The 20859-nt window shown below is 44.6% G+C and overlaps 1 protein-coding gene across 3 annotated transcripts in view; it reads left to right on the forward strand.

The window, feature by feature from the left end:
• Window positions 1–20859, forward strand: part of ALKBH3 (alkB homolog 3, alpha-ketoglutarate dependent dioxygenase) — a 45917-nt gene that overhangs the window by 13597 nt on the left and 11461 nt on the right. For all 3 annotated transcript variants that reach the window (XM_051963941.1, XM_051963942.1, XM_051963940.1), the window contains 4 exons: window positions 879–926; window positions 3903–4006; window positions 7126–7214; window positions 11313–11522. In XM_051963941.1, the coding sequence (XP_051819901.1) occupies window positions 879–926; window positions 3903–4006; window positions 7126–7214; window positions 11313–11522 (451 nt within the window). The remainder of the gene's footprint in view (window positions 1–878; window positions 927–3902; window positions 4007–7125; window positions 7215–11312; window positions 11523–20859) is intronic.

Below are 20859 nucleotides of genomic sequence, written 5' to 3' on the forward strand. Positions count from 1 at the left end.
TTAGCAATCTGATATAGGTGATACATATATACAATCATTTTAAACCTATTTCTATATTAGTCATGTTATGAAAATAAATTCAGAACAAAGTGGAAAGAACCACAGGAAATAAAAAACAAAAAATGACAAAAATATGCCTCAGTCTGCATTTAGTTTCTATAGTTCTTTTTCTGTATATGAGTTGTGCATTTTTCCATCCCAAATCTATTGAAATTATCTTGAATCGTTATATTGCCAAGAAGAGCTGAGTCTATCATAGTCATTAATCACACAGGTTTGCTGTTCGTCTATACAGTGTTCTGGTTCTGCTCACTTCACTTAGTATCAGTTCATGCAAGTCCAGCACAGGCTGGATGTTGAGTAGATGGCACCCTGTGTAAGGGTTAAGAGGAAAATATGGGTAGATATACTGAGGATTGAACCTGTGTTATTTTTCCTCATAGTCTCGTATGCCTAATTTTCCTATTTAAAAAGATTGTAAATATTGTCCATTGTGGCTATTTGGCCTTCAGCAAGAGGAGGAGACATTCTATCTTACCTTTCCCTATTTTGGCTCTCTGAAATTTCTGAATGTATACTTAGAAGCCCGTACCAAATAAATGTTTGGACATGTATACTAATATTGTATTTAATTTACACTTTAACATATTTAGCATGTATCGGTCAACCTGCCATCTGGGGGAGAGGATGGTGGGGAAGGAGGGGAAAAATTGGAACAAAAGGTTTGGCAGTTGTCAATGCTGTAAAATTACCCATGCATATAACTTGTAAATAAAAAGCTATAATTAAAAAAAAAAAAAAAAGAAAGAAAGAAAGAAAAAGAAGCCTGTAAAAAATCACCTCTTACACTGAGTTTTTCTTCTGTTTTCTTTCCTTAGCAAAGAAGGTGTCTATGAAATCAGCATATCACCCACAGGCACTTCTCGGTGAGTGAATCCTTTCAGCAGAGGGGCTGGTTCTCAGGAAGGCACTGTCATTTCAGAGTCCCCACTGGAGGGGAACTCTGAAAATATACTCATGTATGTGCCCAGAATCGAAACTTGGGACGTCAGATTCCTGAATCCTATTTTGAATTTGAAAGCAATTCTGTTTCCTCATCTATAAAATGAGTGGATTTGGACAAAATGAGCTCTAAAGTTCTTTCTGGTTTTGTAATTTTTGTGTATTTTGTGTTTATGTGATTATTTGTAACTTTTAAAAAGCACTTTTAAATCTCTAATCTTTTTTTACTCACATAACTTATCTGTGGAGTGTGAATTGCAAACTTTTTTTCCCCAGAAATTCTTTTTGGATTTTGCTTTTCATGGTTTTTTTTTTGTTTGTTTGTTTTTTATTCATTTCTTAATATACCCTTCCTCCCTTCTTTTTTCAGTATCCCTTCCTTGTAACAAAAATTAAAAATTAAAGTTTCTGGGGGGAGGGGGAGGCAGCTAGGTGGTGCAGTGGATAGAGCACCAGAATTAAAGTCAGGAGGACTTGAGTTCAAATGTGGCCTCAGACACTTAACACTTCCTGGCTCTGTGACCCTAGGCAAGTCACTTAAACCCAATTGCCTCAGCAAAAACAAACAAAAAAAAAATTATTCTAACTTTTAACAGATGAAGAAGAGCTGCTGAGGGCCAGGGTTCCTTCAGCAAGGTGGAGAATGGGAATTAGGCTACTTCTTTTGGTTTTTACATCTGTAGAAACTAAGAGATGTGAGAGAAAAAGAAACCAAAAAATTAAGCAAACTGGAACTTTATCTGATGAAGGTTGTCTTTAAAAACTCATAGGAGCCTAGACTTAGAAATAGAGGGGGCTTTAGAGGATGTCTTGTTGCATGTCCTCATTTTAAAGGTGAGGAACTGAAACTGAGAAGCTCAGCAACTATGTTCCCAGGTCATGCAGCCATCTTCTGAGAGTATTTGAATTCAAGTTTTGCTGGTTTCTGGGGTCCATTCTGAGATATTCATTGCATCCTTCAGTGATGCTGCTGTTGATTACTTTTGGAAGTTGAATTCAGAACCCATTTGTAAGGGATGAACAACCTTACTATTTTGCAGTTAAGCCGCTTTTGGATATAAACTGCCATTTCACTCTCTATTTTATTTTCATCAGTTTTGGCTCCACTTACTCATAATTTTTCTCAATTCCAGTTCCCCTCTGCAAGGTAAAAGTTTGCCACAAATGAGGATATTCAAAAACTGATATTCTGAAGGAAGTTCTCAATATTGGGATGAGGAAAAGACCTCCCAATGGCATCATTTTGAAAAATCCAACTCTCATTGGCCTGCATAAGTTTTAGTGTTTGTTTTCTTAAGGAATTGTGTATAATTACATATATCATTACAAATACAACTTTGAAGGCTCTGCATGGGAAATGGGAATTCTGGCAGGTTCCACTGAAATACAAGGACCTTAAGTATGAGTCTGGTGACAGTCTGTGGCTACTGTCCAAGGTCCAACCTGGCTGGATGCTGAGTTGTCGTCTCAGTGATAGATGTCCAGAGATTGACCTCTTGTTGATGAAATTTTTGGCCACAGTAACATGTTGCCTATAATTGCATCTCATCACATCTTGTGGAATTGGCAGAGGGATGTCCAAATGGAAATTGTTCTTGATTCTGGAGACTGTAAATCCTAGAACAGTAAACATTTCAGAATATTTTGCTCATACTAATCCAGTGAGGCAGGGTTTGCAAGGATCAGTCCCCTCATTTTATAAATTAAAAGCAGGTTCGTCAAGGTAGCTGTTAAAGTCACATATTCTAAGGTCTCCTCACTGCCTCTTCCCCTATCCAGAGTGAGGGCATGCCTATAAATGAGAATGTTGGGTGGATGTTCTTTGGGAGCTCTTGGATAATGGGAATATTCCCACAAGAACAAAGAGTGGGAGCCTTTGTGCATTTTATCCCAAAGGCCTGAACCGTAACTCGTGGCTTCAGGCCACCAAGGTCTGAGCACCCTAAAGAGAGTGGCCTTCCCGTGCTGATCCTGCCTGACTCGAGACTGCCTCCCCCTTTGCTGTCGGGGATACATAGGGATGAATGGAGCAGCTAGGAGGATGGGTGAACCAGCTGGGGGGCTGCCATGCCACAGGTTTGATCCTAAAACACAGAGGCATGCAGCTAGCAACATGGTTAGGGAATGATTCTATTCACTGCCTCCCATGCCTGTGTTCTCAGATAAGCCAAGGTCAGAGACTGCATCCAAGTACTTTATATTCTTTTTCTTAGCTATAACATACAATCATGACATCACAAATTGGCGTACTTTGTATGCCAGTCTCATGGCCGAGTTACGTGAACATCCTTTGTTCATGTTTCCCTCTACTCTGCCCGTCTTCCTGGTCTTTTTTTCTCACTCTTTTTGCCTGGCTTTGTGAAACATTCCTCCTTCCCTCACAAGGGACTTTATTGTTTTTGGTTTTTTTCTCTCAGTTCATTTGGTTATGTAACATAATACAAGCTTTTTAGTGTACTTTATTTCCTCCCCAAGCAGAGTAACTGTTTGCAGATATTATTATAGAGCAGTCACGTATCTTTTTGAAGATAGAAGTTATTGAGTACTCTCTAGATTGTTTTCTGCCAGATTCCCTAAGCAGATTGTGCTTGCATACTGTTGTTGGGCCTGTACCTCTTTAATCATATTTAAAAATCCCAAGAAGAGCACTCTCCTAACAGCTCTAGCTTATGCAATCTCTTTGCATGCTTTCGTGGCCCAGGTCCCTCTGGTTTCCACAGCACAGTATTGTCCAGTCACTGCCTTGCTGACTGTTGGTTTTCCAAAGTGCCTCTTGATTAATAGGAGGTGGAGATGCCCCAAGAAATTGCTTCTTTGCTTTAACATCTGAAGAGATTGCCTCAGCGTGTTATCTTACCTCGGTGCCCTTTAACCTGTCGTGCTTCTGCTTTGTTCATCAGGATACGCTTGTTTCCCAATTTCATTGACTCGGAAGAAGCCGATTGGATATTTGAACAACTGTGCCAAGATATTCCATGGAAGCAGCGGACTGGTAATCGAGAGGGTGCGTCCAGGGGAACTCTTCACCTTCCTGGCATTTCTCATTTTAAGCTAGGAACACCCGAGAGCTCCCATCGTCCTAGCCCATAAAAGGGAAGCCTTCTTTTCAAGGTCCTTTCCCTCATGGAAGACGTTTCTTCTCAAGAAGCACGAGGAGCCTAAAGGATGGGGTCACTTGTTGCTTTGGGCGATCGTGCCCAGATTTTATTTGTGGCTATTTGCCCAGGATTATTTTGTTAGCCCCGCCATAAGCTCTTGTAGACTGGAAGCTCCTGTTTCTAACCCTGGACACTCAGTTCTTTAGCCTGCTCTTCCCATCAGCTACATCTCCACTTTTTGCCATTCCCTGGTGTACTACCGGAAATTCCCCTCTCTGATTACAAAATCTATTATTGGCCTTTCACCTCTTCCTCTGTCTTCCTCTGTGTGTCTACCCCGGGACCTCCAATCACTGTCTTCCCTCCTTTCTCCTCGTTCCCCCCATCTAAACCCCTTCTGAGCCAATTCAATTCTCCTGGTTTTCCTCTCTTAAATCTCCAGCCAGCCCAGCCTTGGGTCACCCCCAGATTAGTCACCTCCACACTGAGTGCAGAAAGAAGCGCAGTTGTTCGGGTTGGGCCCCACAGGTTTCTGCTGCGCAGCCTCAGCTGGGCCCTCTCTGCTGCTCGGCAGCCCTGCCGCAGTCCCTGCTGGCTCTTCCACCCTTCTTCCTCCTTCCTCAAACTTCCCTCGGCCCTCTCGGGGGAGCCCCTTGCCCGACTTCTACAGAAAAGGGTCCAGGGCATTCTCCAGACTCACCTGTTCCTCAGCCCCTTTCATACCTGCCCAGGCTGTCCCATCAGTCCTACCTTCTCCCATTGATTCTGGCCTCCCTCTGCTCCGCTGGCTCTCCGTATCTCCCTCCCACTGAGCCCTCCCCTCCTGACTGCAGCCATCTGCGGCTTCTCGGTCCTGGAAAAGGCCGCCCCCAGCAGAGCTCTGCTTCCCCCTTTACCCTCTGACTTCTGACCTTTTGCCAGGCTACTCTCTGGAATCTCCTAGCTGCCAGATTCAGTGGCTTTTTCTCAGTCCTTGTCCTTTTCTCGCAGCAGCTTCTGACAATAGATCTTCTCTCTTCTCTCTTGCTTTCTGGGACATTGCTCTCCATCTCCTGGTTCTCCTCCTACGGCTCAGACTGCCCCTTCTCTGTTTTCTTACCGGATCCACCTCCAGATCATGCCTTGAATTATAAAATCATAAACCCTGACAACCTCAGGGTTTTGTCCCAGACCCTCTTCTCTTTTCCCTCTGTACTTCTTCATTAGGTGATGTCATCAGTTCCCATAGATTTAATTATCCTCTCCTTATTGATGATTCTCAAATCTATCTTACCCATATCTCTCTGGTTCACATCTCCAACTGCCTTCCACTCATCTGGAAATCAGTGTTCACTAGGCATTTTATAGGCAATATGGCCAAAACAGACCCCCTCCTCTTTTCCCCAAACTCCCCTCTGTGCTCACCTGCACACGCTCCCCTCCGTGCTCCCCTCCGTGCTCCCCTCTGTGCTCCCCTCCGTGCTCCCCTCCGTGCTCCCCTCCACCACTCCGGCTGAGCTCCTCAGGCTCTGATGCTGCTCCTCTGTCGGTCCAGCTCTGCTTGCCTGGCTTCCCTGCCGGAGCGGTCGTTGGGATCCCAAGGGAAGGGTGTCTCGGGGAGCCCATCCAACAGAAACTTCTTTTCCAATACATTTCTCCCCGTTTGAAACCTTTTGTAAGAATCTCTTCTGTCGTTGGCTTGGTGAGCTTGGTGCACTTTCGCCACGAGCTCCGTTGGCTTTCTCCTCTCTTCGCCCGCTCGTCTTTGATTTGGGGTCCAGCACCCGCCCTCTGCTGGGCCCCTCCTTTTCAGCAGGTCCTTTGTCAGTTTCTGCTGGGTGACTTAAAACCAACATTTTGTACCTTTAAATGGAAAGCGCCCCTTCCCCATGGCTTCCCCTTCTGATTTCTCTCTCGTGCACTTTTAATTTCATGTTGCAGAGAATTACAAGCAGGACTTCTGTTCTCATGTCAGATTAAAAACCTGGAGACAGTTGGGGTGTGAAGCTATGTGAGGTGCCTGCTCTACCACATGCTGGCACCGGGGGGCGCCTGTGCCTTCACCTTTCCTTGGCATTGTCAGGAGGAGGAAGGGGGGAGCGCACCCTCGCGCCAGCTCCTCGGAGCACCTCCTCCCCTGGATCAGTAAGGAAAGGAGAGGCCCTTTGGAAGGGACAGGGAGGGGGAGGGAGGTCTCGGGCTGAAGACTGGGTTTGACATGAGGGTTTTGTTGCCCTGTCGGTTTTATCATGTGCAGTCCTGGGCCTGGGGCTGACGCTGGGGGGCCCTTTCCCTGCCTTTGGCAGCAGCCCAGCCATATGGGGTGGGGGGAGAGGGGCCGGGGGTTTGTAAAGAGAAAAAAAGTGTTATCTCTTCCCTTCTTACCATTCATCTCCCTCACCCTGCCCTTGTCTTCTTCCTCATTAACCTCATCGCTTCTTCCTCTCTAATGAGAATTCCTGGCTCCTCTCAGGTAAATGTCTTTCCACCTTAACTCATCACGAACATTCAGATCTCTGGGTCTTTCTTTATGCGGTCTGTCTACTTTGGAATATCTTTACTTCTATCTGCCCACACAAATCCTACCCATCTTCCCAAGGCCCTCCTCATGGCTCACCTCCAGCTACACTGCCCTCGCCAGTCTCCTTTTGTATACTCCTCTTTGTTGTACTTACCGTCTGTGCTTCTATACCGGCACCTTGCTGGTATTTCTCTGATTCAGGTCTGAGAGAGATGTTGTTGAGGGAAGGGCTTCTTATGCTTCCCTTACATTTTCTGTACCATCTAATACGTTGCAAGGCTCTTAATAAATACTCCAAAAATGTATTGATTCTGTTGTTGTATTCAGAGAATGAACTCTCCTTGAAAAGAAAAAAAAAGTGTGTGTCTGTACACACACAGATACCACTAATTAGAGACCACCCTTAGGTTTTACACAATCAGATTCTGCAAGGGGAGAAATATTATGAACTAGATTAGAACCAGTGTTGGTATTAAATGGAATCCGACTGAAAAATTCCAAAGGCTTTGTAATTTCTTTCTATAGGCATGAGTTACCTGCAGCCAAGATTGACAGCGTGGTATGGAGAACTCCCTTACACTTATTCCAGAATTACAATGGAGCCAAATCCTCAAGTACGTTTACATTTTTAAAAAAATTATTAAAGCTTTTTTTTTTTTTTTTCAAAATATATGCATGGATAATTTTTCAACATTGACCCTTGTAAAGCCTTCCCTCCTTCCCCCCACTCCCTCTTCTAGATGGCAAGTAATCTAATATGTGTTAAACATGGTAAAAATATATGTTAAATCCAATAAATGCATACATATTTATACAGTTATCTTGCTGCCTAAGAAAAATCAGATTAAAAAGGAAAAAATGAGAAAGAAAATGTAATGCAAGCAGACAACAAAAAGAGTGAAAATGCTATGTTGTGAACCACATTTAGTTCCCACAGTCCTTTCTCTGAGTATAGATGGCTCTCATCATCACAGGACCATTGGAACTGGCCTAAATCATCTCAATGTTAAAAAGAGCCACAGCTATCAAAATTGATCATCATATAATCTTCTTGTTGCCGTAGTGTGTTTAAATTTTATAATTGATATATTTTTATAGACTAAATACCAAGAATTTATGGTATAGAACTTAAAATCCCACTGGATAGGATCTGTGGAGGACCAGTCGTTTGGCCCTTAGTGAATATCATACTTTCCATTCTTTTCATGATCTAGTGAAACAATTAAAGAATGAGATCAAAATAGAACCAATGCTTAGCATCCTAAGAAAGTAAAGATTATTTTCTCACCCGTTCTACTTTCTATGTATATATGGGCCTCTCCATACCTATGAGGTAGTATCCTTTATCCTGCCCTATGAAATCAGTTCAAAACTGTCCCTTTCCCAGACAGTTTTGTTACTTCTGAAGAATCTGGAGCTTTTTATGTTGATTTCTGTGCTTAAGACTGGAGCTTTTAGGTCTCCAAACTTATCTTCTTGGATGTCTGCCTCCCTTTTCCTTTGTTTGGAATGTTCACTGGGGTGGGCAGTTATGGTCTAGTTTGTAAATTAAAATGTCAAGAGGATGAAGTTGGTATACAAGAAGGGGCCTTCAGTTCAGTTTGTAGGATCCTTGCCACTGGCAAGGGATATTGTGTGTTAATAAGTTTGGAAGAAAAGGAGATTATGCTCACTCTATGTGAATAAACAGATGTGTGAGACATTTCAGAAGAGGTAGTTAAATCTGTGGCAGATACTGGTTAATCTGTAATGGAAAACTTAGACCTGAAGATATGAGAGGGTAAAAGTATTAAACAGATCTGTCATGGTTTTTTTACTCAAGAAAATTTGTGTAATCATTATTCCTAGTTTAACATTTTGTATATAGCCCAGGCAAATAATGGACCCTTGACCATCTGAGATTATTTTGGAAACTTGCATTGCAAATTGAGCTTTCAGTTCAGTTCCTATAATTTACTGGGGCCCATGGTACTTGGCATTATTAATTGCCACTCATTTCAACAGTTGTTGAATCAGAGCTTGGAAAATAAGCTCTTCTGGGAAGGGGAGAGGAGCTCTTATTCTTTGGGGTTGATCTTTCCAGATTAAGTTGGAAAAGGCATGGAGCTTATTAAGTGGTGGTTTAAAGTAGGACCTCACTTCGAATTTCTTTCCTTCTGGACTCTGTTGGCAATTTGAAATTCCTTCAAAAGGACTGGGATTTGTTCATTTGAAATTGTGTAGTTTATTGGGAAAAACAAACCTGAGCCTTGCAGATAGAGTTTTAATAATCTTTGTAGCTTGTGGCCTGATTGTCACATTTGGTATCCGAGTTGAGGATAACAAGTTTTAAAACATGGGGTCAAGTAGCTGGTAAAGCCCCTTTTTTAGAAGCAGAGTAGACTATCACCCAACAGATTGGCTTGTTCTTTTGTTAGCTTTCACACTGCGCGTTCCATGTTCATTTTAGCTCTGGGATTCCTTTATTTCTGTAGTATTGACTGTTTTCTCATCACTTTTCAGGACGGGATGCCATTCTTGCGTATGTCAGATACATTTAGGCTCCCTGAGAAGTTCAGCTCCCTGGGTTGTCAGGAAATTGGGGGAGTTGGTGCAACAGTGATAAAGGAGGCTTTGTCCTCTGGCTCATTGCGTTCTCCTCCCGTCTCTCCATCAGCCTGCCACTGAGAAAAATGGATATATTCGCAACCTAGAAACATTACAGAATTGATTACTATCGCATCCTATGAACTGTAGAACCCGAGATGCTGAGAGTTGTTTCTTTTTGTTGCTCAGTCCTTTTGCAGAAAGATCTCTCTTTTTTCATTCATTTCCATCGATATTTATTGAGCAATTACATATGCAAGGAGACACTGATGTATGCCTCTTTCCTTGTTAAATCTTGGCTGATCTTTGCTTCTGTGGTATTGTCAGTAAATGTAAAGCTTTAGAATCATCAGGAAATGTAGCTCGCCATGTTGCTTGGGGAACTTTTAGGAGAAAAAAAGAGCATGACTTTAGTTCAGAACTTGGTACTTACTACAGAATAGTAAGTAGTTTTGAACTCCTGGCTCCTGTTCCCCAACTATTGTTATGGCTAAAGCAAGATCTCTCAAAGCCCTTCCTTGATGATCTTAGCAGCTGGGAACCCCAAGTGACCCTGAATTCTGCCGGCTTTCTTTGACTTATTCTTTCCTCCGCCTTCATACACACTGTCCTGTATTTTTGAAGATTCTTTGAAGTGCTCAGAAGAGCGCTTTGTTTAGACTTCTGGTAGGAAACTTAAAAGAAACTGTAACAACAAAAAAACAATTTAAGGTGTCCCATAGAAGGTGCAAAGTGCCTCATGAGGTTGGGATCAGAGCTTCCTGCCAAGTGGTGAGAAAACAGGAACTTCCTAAAAGGACCAAAGTCTCCAAGTGCAGCAGCCGCCCTCAGTGACCCAGAACCCCGTAGGCACAGAGGGGCTGTGTAAGTCTTCTTGAGCCCTCACATTAAAGGAGAGTCATGGTGAAGGACAATTGGCTTTTCACTCTTGGGGTCATTGTGTAAAAAAAAATAAGGCAAACAGGAAACAGCCTTAAAAATCTTTGTAAAATTAATCCCATCCACTCCGTCTCAAAGCAGCGGTGGACCCATAATGAAGGGCCTTTTCCGCTCTGCTTCTAGGACAAGGAGAGAAGCTTTCCCTGATCTCCCCATGGAAGCGTCTCTTCCTCCTCTGAGCTCGGCACTTTGCTGTCACCTCTGTGCTATACTTGGCCTCCACTGGGACTTATTGTCGTTTGATTACTTGTTCCCTCTTCCCTCCTTCTCGTGGACAAGGAGCAAACTTCACTTAGCATTGTATCCCCCCTCCCCAGTGATGTCCCTCCATGGTCCTTGCATGGAAGAGGGATTTGGCACATTTGCAATGATTGAATTTTCATTGATCTCATGTTTTTCTATTCTTTTTACAACTCCCCAAAGTAGTCATAAATAAAATAATCCCATTTTTCATAATAAATACAGGAACAGAATTAACAGGAGGAGGGTTACAAAGCAAGGTGGTTATTCGCCATCCAGGTGGTACCTATGAGCTACCTGCAGACCCAGCAAACGCCCTGCTCTGGGGGGAGAGTTCTAAAGCAGACAGGCTATGTGGGCCGGACTCTGCCCATGGCAGGGATCCCTTGAAGGAGCTCACGTCCAGCTACTTCAGCTAAAAAGAAGGGACAAGGAATTGGAGGGCCGGATTTGTGCAGGTCCTTCTTTTGTGGCCTGGGGTCTTCAGTCAGGTCCCTCTCTTCCCAAGGGGCTTTTCTCAGTGCTTTGCTGGGTCCTTCTCTGGGGCCCTGAAACAAGGCAGAAGTTGGGTGCCTTGCTGGGGCCACAGTGGGGGGCACCCTCTTGACTGCGGACTCAGTCTGTGCCCCAGCCTCCCAATGGTGAGGAGGACTATGTAAGAGTTTGTCCTCAGGTGTGATGGGCAAGGATAAAACGGGTTAGGCCGTGCTCTAGTGTAGCTGCAGATGCACTGCATCTGGGGGGATGGGGAGGTGTGGGCATGCTGGGAGGGGCAGAAGGGGCTGGGGAGGCGTGGGCACGCTGGGCGGGGCAGGTGGGCTCTGCAGCAGCAGATGGCTCGGTTTCCCATCGCTGCCCGCTTGTGTGCTTCATGTGTTCCTCATCCTGGCGAGGCCCGCCTTGTGCTGGGGTGTCTACCGCCTCTCACCTCCCTCTGCCTCCCACAGTGGCACCCCGTGCTGAGCATGCTGAAGAGCCGCATCGAGGAGAGCACCGGCCACACCTTCAACTCCTTACTCTGCAACCTTTATCGGAACGACAAGGACAGTGTGGACTGGCACAGTGATGACGAGCCCTCGCTGGGCAGATGCCCCATCATCGCCTCCCTCAGCCTGGGCGCCACCCGCACCTTTGAGATGAGGAAGAAGCCCCCTGCGGTGAGTGCCCTCTCAAACCCCCGTCCCTCCCCAGGGCCACGGCCCCAGTCTCACTGCTGGGATCAGCCAGGCAGTTCACGCTTGGAAAGCACCTACTGTGTGCCGGGTGCGAGACCGGGGCAAGTCCTGGCCCTCGAGGAGACGGCAGGGACAGACGCCTCCAAATCAGTACAAGTGGGGGCGGGGGGCCTCAGTGAGGGCAGTTATGGAAGGTGTTCATTAGTCTATCCTCGAGGATAAAGCAGCTGAGTCAGAGAAGAGGCAAAGTCACGGTAGTCGGTGATAGGAGTCACTTTCCCAGGTCTTCTCAGGAGAGCGTCCTTCTCTTTCCTCTTGCTGCCCAAGGATGCCTGGGCTGATCGCTGCCCACGGTGCCGCGCTGTCTTTAGAGAGTCCGGTGGACAAAAGCTCCTCCATGGGTTCGTTGTTGACATCTTGGGGGGAGGGAGAAGTCCAGACTGAGAGCCAGGCTCCCCTAGACCTGACGTGCTCAGGGCCTGGTACTTAAATAGGATCTGACTTCAGACCATGAACATGTTGGTCACCCGGGGTGGATGTCTGTCCTTTGGATGGAAGGCAGCCTCGATGCTGCGTGTGGCGGCCTCTGCATCTTAATTTGTCTGGGTTATCATATTGACCCCCTTTTCTCCTCCCCCCACACTGAGTCTTACTCTTCTGTAGGGGAGTAGCAAGGGAGCCGTAGGAGCCGTCGGCCTTTGCTGTCCAGACCCTTGCTCTGCCATCCACTGCCCTCTGTGCCCCCTTCTGTAAAGTGAGAGTGCATCCCAAAGTGCAGAGCACCCAGCCACTGTGAAGATCATCCCCAAATCAAGGCTGGGGAAGCTGAATGATTGGCCCGGTGACCTGCTTGGTCACCGGCAGAGCTGGGTCTTCGGGTCTGCTCTCCCACTTCCAAGGCCTGCACCAGTGTGACGTAGCAGGGATCCTAGAGGGATGAAGGCCTCCTCCTGAACGTCACATTTCGCCAGCCCCGTGAGGTCGTGCTTTGTTGGGGATAGCTAGTGATCAGAATGGCAGGGCCTGGTCCTCCTAGGGAACTGAAATCCTCCTGGGTTTTCTGGTCCACAGGTTGGCAACCATCTCTCTGTTGCCTGGCGTAGCTTTGTTAGATTTTAATGAAATATTAACAAATCCCTTTAATTCTGGTTTCCGTTTCAGAGGTAAAGGGGCAGGCAGGGAATCTGGGTGAGTACACGTGAAGGGAATTAGCAGATTGATGAAAGTAGCTTCCAAATAACCCTCCCCAGTGTCTGGGAGCAGCGTCTTCAGACCAAAGTAGACTTGGATTGCAGCAAGGTGAAAAGCCCTCCTGCCTGTTGCCATCGTTGCTGCTGAGATCAGCCTCTTGACAAGGTTACAAGTTTTGCAAGAGTTTCCAAGTGCCCCGGCTTCAGCCAGGCCGGAAGCAGGAGCCCCTGTCTTGGCACAAGACCTTGGAGGAGATTGTTTTCTTCTTGCTTCTTCCCAGGATAGAAAGGAAGCACGTGTTCCCAAATGGGGCATCTGTTTGTTTTTATATGGAAAAATCATTTGTGAGCGTAATTCCTATAGACCAGGGGCCAGATAAGTTCAGATGAGCACCATCTCTGGGGCGCCACACTGGCTTGCTCTGAAAGCGAGGATCCCAGTTGGATGTTTCGGGGGTGGGGGGCTTGGGGAGGATTGGCTGCCAGTTCTAGCTCCTCTTTCTCTGATCCAGCTTGTGAGCAGAGACTTCCTGCCCTCAGAAGCCTTCTGCCATCTGGGCCTGCCATTCCACCTGAGGGGAGTTTGGACGTGGGTCACTTTCAGAGAGAAAGCCCAGAGGCTTCCTCCACAAAGTGAGCACGTGATCGCTTTGCCTTCTGACCCCGTGGCAGACTTCTGGAGGTTACACTCAGCTGCAAATGGCTCCAGCACCTTCAGTTCTTTTTCTGCTGTCCTATGGCTGCAACCTACAGGCCTTCCCCTGTGATTCCCACAGTAACTGAGCCACCATCATACGTGGGGTCCACGTTTCTCCCCATCAGGAATCACTTGTGATCCCGGGTCTTAGAGCCCTTTCTGTGCTCATGGCGCTCCTTTGTTTGGTTTAGAGTTTTGGGTGGACTAAGTGACACTTGTAGCATGTTCTGAAGACATGTCCCAAATGCAGAAGTGCAGAATACCCAAATGGGAGCAGACTTTGGGGCTCATCAGGCAGAAAGCTGCTGGGTCGGGGCTTTGTCGGAGGAGGGGTCACGCAGTGGATCAGGGCAGAATTGGGCCTAAAACTTGGGTTTGCTTCCTGGTATGTCTAGAAACCAGCCCCCTTTTCATTTCAGCACCCCACGGCCATCCAAGGTCTCGGGGGGCCCCAACACGGCTGCATCTGCAAATGATTTTGCTGCAGCATTGAAGCCCAGTTGTAACGATGAGCTGGGTGCTTTCCCTGGCCAGCTTTAATTCTACACCGCAGAGCAGGCTGGAGAGGGAATGACAAAGGCCCGTTGGCAGGCTGCTATTTCTCCGTCGGTTACCAGGGAAACCGTGATGGCTGGAGGAGGAGGGGGTGTGTTATTAGATAATAGCAGGAAGTTTTGTGATGCACTCGAGATTTGGATGCCAAAAGGCTCCGTTTTTTTCTAGCAAATAACCTCTAGGTAATCTCTGCTCTTCAGCTGAATCATCACAATGAGGTGCTTTTTCATCCACCTCAGGGTGACTTGGCCTAACAGCAGTTCTCCCACGTTCTCCTTTCCCTGCTACCTTTGGCAGGAGCAAGGAGAAATCCTCCTAGATGTAGCACCAGGGGCTACTCTTATTCTACCACGCTTTTAGGGGTCTTGGTGAGCATGTGGGCTCACGGGTGACCTGAGCTCTAACGCCATTCTGAGGAAAGGATGGCTGGAGTGAAGAGCATCAAGTTTTTTTTAATGACTCTGAGAGGTGTGGGAAAAGGAAGTTTCGTTTTAGACCACCATTGACTAGAGATAGCTAGAAAGATAAAGAGATTGAGGTAGATATAGATAAAAGGAGCTAGAGCTAGATAGGTATAGAGGAATATATAGAGTAATAGAGTTAAGTTAAATGCATGTATCTATTTATTGGATGGAGAGTGCCTAGTATTGTCTTAAGTCCCAGGAATACAAATGCAAGCAAAAAAAACAGCCTCTATTATCGAAGAGCTTATGGTCTAATGGGAGACCCCGGGACCGTGCTGACCGGCAGCCATGTTTAGTTCAGCATCGCCATGTCCATCCTGTACACTGTAGGCCTTCCTGTTCTGACAGCTCACTTGTAGATTCTTGCTTCATTTGTTTCATTACCTTACAAGAAGTGCTTGAGAGAGATTGAACGTGGTGGTCTTGTGTTTCAGGGCCCTAACCGGGAGTCAAAGGCTGGCAGCTCTTTTGTTCAGGTACAGCCCATTCTAGATTATGGGATGACAGAAGAACGTTAGAGATGAGAGGAGTTTTGGAAGCTATTTAAGCCTCCTTTTCAGTTGAGGGAGAAGAATCCTGAGACCCCTAGAGGTTGGGAAATTTGTTTGAGATCTCATGGAGGAAGGACTTGTACCTGGATCTTCTGCCCCAGGTTTGGGGCCCTCTCCATCCACATCATTTAAAAGATGCTTTTTATTTTTAAACCAGTGATTTCCTGACATCTATCATCCCTTCTGCCATCACCACCATTGGTTCCTCTCTTGCAAAATAGCACAAGTGAAGCAAAAACCATGTTGACTGCAGATGATGGCATGTGCCATGCTCTGCAGTCCCAGGCCCCTCTTCTCCCTAGGAGATTATTTTTCCTCACTTGCTCTCTGGGACTGAGATTGACTGACTGACAGTGTTATATTTATTTATGGCAAGGTGCACTTTGTGTATAATCGTCTTCATTGTCAGTAATATTTACTAAGTTCCTGCAGAGGGCTGTGTTAGAGGGAGATGTGGAGAGAAGTAAAATTTGACCTATCTCATGGAGGTTCTATGCTAATAGAATCATCTAAAATCAGCTCAAGGGCAGGTAGGTGATACAGTAGATAGATCCCCAGGCCTGGAGTCAGGAAGCCTTCTCTTCCTGAGTTTAAATCCGGTCTCAGACACTTTCTAGCTGTGTGACTCTGGGCAAATCACTTCACTCTGCCTCAGTTTCCTTATCTGTCAAATGAGCTGGAGCTCTACTACTCTGTTAACTTTGTCAAGAAATCCCCCAAAATAGGATCGTGGAGATTCAGATATGATTGAAATGACTGAACAACAGCAACACAAATATAGGCACAAATAACTAAAGTATAAATTCTGCAAATGGATCACTGAAAGAAAAAACATTTATTAAATACTTACTAAGTGCAAGAAACTGAAGAAATGCACATAAGCGAGGAAAGCAGCCCCTGTTCTCAAGGAGCTTACTTCAGTTCATGGGACATTTATTGATCACTTATATGTCAAGATTACTAGCTGCAGTGAATACAGGAAAAACAGGGCATTGAGGGAAACAACCCATGGAGGCAGAGGTGGCTAGGGAGGAGAATTTTGGACAGGAAGTCAAAGGAAGTATGCATACAGTTACAGAACAAGTGATTGGGGTGTCCTTTCCAGAAATGTTGTGTTGGTTTAATGATGATTTTTTTTAAAATAGCTTTTTATTGACAAAGTATGCATGGGCAGTTTTTCAACATTGACTCTTGCAAATACTTCTGTTCCAACTTTTCCCCTCCTTCCTTCCACCCCATCCCCCAGATGGTAGGCAGTCCCATACATGTTAAACATGTTAAAGTATATGTTAAATAAAATATATGTGTACATATTTATATAGTTCTCTTGTTGCACAAGAAAAATCAGATTTAGAAAGGTGAAATAACCTGGGAAGAAAAAAATGCAAGCAAACAACAATAGAAAGAGTATAAATGCTATGTTGTGGTCCATACTCATTTCCCAGTGTTCTTTGTCTGGGTGTATCTGGTTCTGTTCATCACTGATCAGTTGGAACTGATTTGGATCCTCTCATTGCCGAAGATAGTCTGCCATTTCCAGGTTTGCTTTCCTTGTTTGTAAAATGAGGCAGGGCCACGTGATTTCTAAGCTCTTTGCTAGCATCTGCACAGTGGGGATCCCCATTGCAGTGTGAGGCGCCTCCCACACAGTGCCAGGCCTTCGTTCAGTGAGTTGGGGGGGGGGGTCACATTTTTTAATAAAGCTTCTTATTTTCCAAACACATGCATACATAGTTTTTGACATTCGCCTTGCAAAACTTTGTGTTGCAATTTTTTTCCCCTCTCCCTCTTTGACAGCAAGTAATCCATTATATGTTAAACCTATAATTCTTTTGTACATATTTGCACAATTATCACACTACACATGAAAAATCAGCTCCAAAAAGGAAAAAACAAAATGCAAGGAAAAACAACAACTAAAGTTGAATATACTATGATGCGAATTGAAAATACTATGCTGCTGTGAATTATATTATATTATGATCCATCCTCACTCCCCACAGTCCTTTCTCTGGGTGCAGATGGCTCTCTCCATCACAAGACCATCAGACCTGGCCTGAACCATCTCATTATTGAAGAGAGCCACGTCCATCAGAATTGGTCATCGTATAATTTTGTTATTGCCCTGTACAGTGGTCGCATGTTCTTGAAGCCTCCAGGATTCTGACTGTTCTTGGGATATTTTTAAGTTAGTTGGTGTCCCCCTGGGTGAGGGCATTGATTGCAGCTATTACCCTTCTTATGCTCTCCTCCTTATCAAGTGAGTCAGCAAGTCTATGCCAAGCGAATGCCAGGGATGGCGCGCAGATTTTCATTTGTGTAATTTGGATAGGAAACAATTAGATTAAGTGTGGTCAGAGAACCTTTTCAAGCACATGAGCCTCAGAATTACTAAAGCACAACGTCCCCTCCCATTTTTACTTTTGCAGGTTTTGTCTCAGATACAGCAGCTTCTGGTTTTAGAGAAATGTGCTGTAGATCGATACCAGAAATTCGATCACTTGCAGCCCGAGTTGAGTCAGCAGAGCAACTCTGTAAAATTATTTTGTGGGCTGCCATGTTTATTCTCTCTCCATAATTTCCGGAATGAATCAGAAGTTGCCTTTTTGTTTTTTTCCCGGTGTCAGCACTGCAAACAAAAGGTCCAGCTGTGATTTTTCTACTGCTTACATCAACATCAGTAAGAACAGCTCTGCAATCCAAGTGTAACTGAGCCCAATGAGAACCCAGCTGGGGGCTGTGAGGCTAGCCAGTAGCATGTTTGGATCAGCAAAGTAGGCCAAAAAAAGGTGAAATAGAAAAGAAGGAGCAGGATTTGCATAACTGTTTGGGAGGAACAATGGCCTGACACACCTAACTAATGTTATCCTCTGCAGCAGGGGTCTTCAAACTACGGCCCGCAGGCCAGATGAGACAGCTGAGGACGTTTGTCCCCCTCAACCAGGGCTATGAAGTTTCTTTATTTAAAAGCCCACAAAACAAAGTTTTTGTTTTTACTATAGTCCGGCCCTCCAACAGTCTGAAGGACAGTGAACTGGGCAGGAAGGAGCAGAGAAGGCACAGGCTGGGCTAACTCAAGGCATGGACCTGTGGACAGGGCAATCAAAGGCAGAGAACGGCACTAAGCTGAACTCTGATCTCCATATTCTTAGGAGGATTATCTCTTTTAATGCAGCCTCAGAAACTATTAGCTTTTTTGGCTGTTATATCACTGCTGATCAAAACTAAGCTGACAGTTAATGAAAACCCCCTGATTTTTTTCAGAAAAGCAGCTTTTAAAAAAAATTTTTTTTTAAAGTTTGAGGACCCCTGCTTTACAGTTTTCCTTAGGAGAGCAAGGTGGTGCAGTGTACAGGGCCTAGAGTCAGGAGGACTGAGTTCAAATCCAGCCTCAGACACTTCCTAGCTGTGTGACTTTTGGGCAGGTCATCAAACTCTGTTTGCCTCAGTTTCCTTGATCATAAAATGAGCTGGAGAAGAAAATGGCAAAGCACTCCAGTGTCTCTGCCAAGAAAACCCAGGTAGGGTCACAGTCAGAAGTGACTGAAATCATTCAGCAGTGAAAAAGATAATTTTCTTTGTCCTGTCCCACACTCAATCAGTTCCACTGTGCCTCTAAGGGAATGGATGGGACCCTCATTGGAGCCAACCTTGATTTGACCGTCACTATTGTTGTTCTTCCTTTCCCTGTTAAGCTTCTGGAATTAGAGGTCTATATCTGCAGTATCTTCTTCACTCAGAATGTCTTCATTTCCTCAGTATCCCTTCATTCTTTAATCCTTCACAGTTGGGCTTTTGTCCTCACATCTATAGAAATGTACTGTTGGGGTTACCAAGGAGCACTGATCCACAAATTCAGAGGTCTTTTCATAGTAAAGGAAATAGCGAGTACTCTCAGTAGCATCCTTGACTTTTCTGGTTCATCAACTCCCATAGCTTCTGTTTTTCCTCTTGCTTTTATCCAGAAGCAGATCGCATGTTAATTTTATTATCATTCATAATTCAGCCCCCATATGTTGAACTCTGAAATCCTTCTTTTCTAAGTTCCTTTCTCTCACCTTGCTCCTCCTAAACATGTTCATCTTTCTACAACTCGTAGTCCCTCAATCCCCTCCTTGTTCTCCCAGCCATCATCCTTGGAAAAGATGGCTGTGCTTTCTTTCCTTCATAGTCTTGATCCTGTGGTCAATCAGTTCAGCTTGGTGCCGTTCTCCGCCTTTGATTCCCCTGTCCACAGGTCCATGCCTTGAGTTACCCCAGGCTGTGCCTTCTCTGCTCCTTCCTGCCCAAGGCTGCTGGGGAAAGCCTCCCAGTGTGTTGACTTGGTCCATTGCAGAGCTGTTAGCTAATTTCAACTGGGCCCTTCTTGCCATTTGGTCCTTCTTTTACTTCTCCCTGATGGACTGTCTGCCACATCCCATGGACTTGTCCCAAATTTCTTTTCCCCTCGTACTCCTACTGTCAGCAGATGACCTTGCCTTAAGAAGACATTTGATAGAGATAAATGTTCACCGTTATAGAAACGTTTTGAAAAGTCACCTCACTATTATAAAAGTAGCTGCTTTTCTGAAAAAGATCAGGGGGTTTTCATTAACTATCAGCTTAGTTTTGTTCAGCAGTGATACAACAGCCAAAAAAGCTAATGGTTTCTGAGGCTACATTAAAAGAGACAACACTCCTAGGAATATGGAGATCAGAGTCTTGATGTTCTCTGCCATATTCAGATCCCTCTTTGAATATTGTGTTCAGTTTGGACATCACCTTTCAGAAAGAGTATGGATAAACAGGAAAACATCTGAAAAACAGCTACAAGGAAAGGTCCTTAAGTTCATGTCAAGTGAGAATTGAAAGCATTTGGGGGTATTTATCCCAGAAAAGAGGCAATTAAATTTATTTTGAAATTGAATATTACTGCACCATAATAAATTTTACATTCAAGGGATTTTTAAAATGGGGAGACTTGCATGAAGTAATAGCAATGGGAACAGAATGAAAACCCAGTATATTGGTTGTTTCCAGCTATAGAGCTAGATCACAATAACAGAGACTAATTGATGTTCCATACACAGTAAAGGTCACAGTGGAACAGAAAAAAAGTATAATGTGGGTACTCGCACAGTAATGTAAATATGTGCATAATTCAGGAAGGCTTAAGAAATAATAGGAGTTTCGGATGTATATGAAGAGAATTATAGTTTCTCGGCATTTTGTTTCGGCTTCTATATTTTTTGGAGTCTTAGTTGAAGTAAAATGAAAAATAATTCATCGAGTTAATCTCCAGCTCAAAAACATTCAGCAACCCTAGTATCAAAAGGATAAAGACCTTAGTAAGCATGTAGTTCAACTCTTTGATTTTGCAGTTGAGAAAAAAGGCTTAAAAGTAGCATTATTTTACACTTCTCCATTAAGTTAGTATAAGAAGTATTTTCTTATCTCCCCAACTAGTGCCTATCATAAAAGTACCTTATAACAAATAAATGTTTAATAGTATTAGTTTGATTAAATGAGAAAGTGAGCTCCTTGAAAGCAAAGATTATGATTTATATCGCTTTGGCCCCTGTTTTCCCTAATGCTCGACACAGTGCCAAACATAGAGGATCTATTTGAAAAATATTTGCTTATTGATCTATAAATGGCTTATATTATTAGATTCCCTCCTTCCTTGTCACATACACAACAATAACAGCACAGTTGAAGTAAGGTCAGAAACTCGGGGCAGAAAACTTTGATTAAATGAGATAATGGCCCTGGAATTTATGTTGGGCATCCATTCCATGGGGCAGAGAAACAGCTGAGACACCCCAGGCTGCCTGGCTGCTGTTGCCCTCATAAGCTACTTTTAGTTAAATGGTATCATCCCTG

This window comes from Antechinus flavipes, chromosome 6 (genome assembly GCF_016432865.1).
Source record: "Antechinus flavipes isolate AdamAnt ecotype Samford, QLD, Australia chromosome 6, AdamAnt_v2, whole genome shotgun sequence".
Classification (NCBI taxonomy): domain Eukaryota; kingdom Metazoa; phylum Chordata; class Mammalia; order Dasyuromorphia; family Dasyuridae; genus Antechinus; species Antechinus flavipes.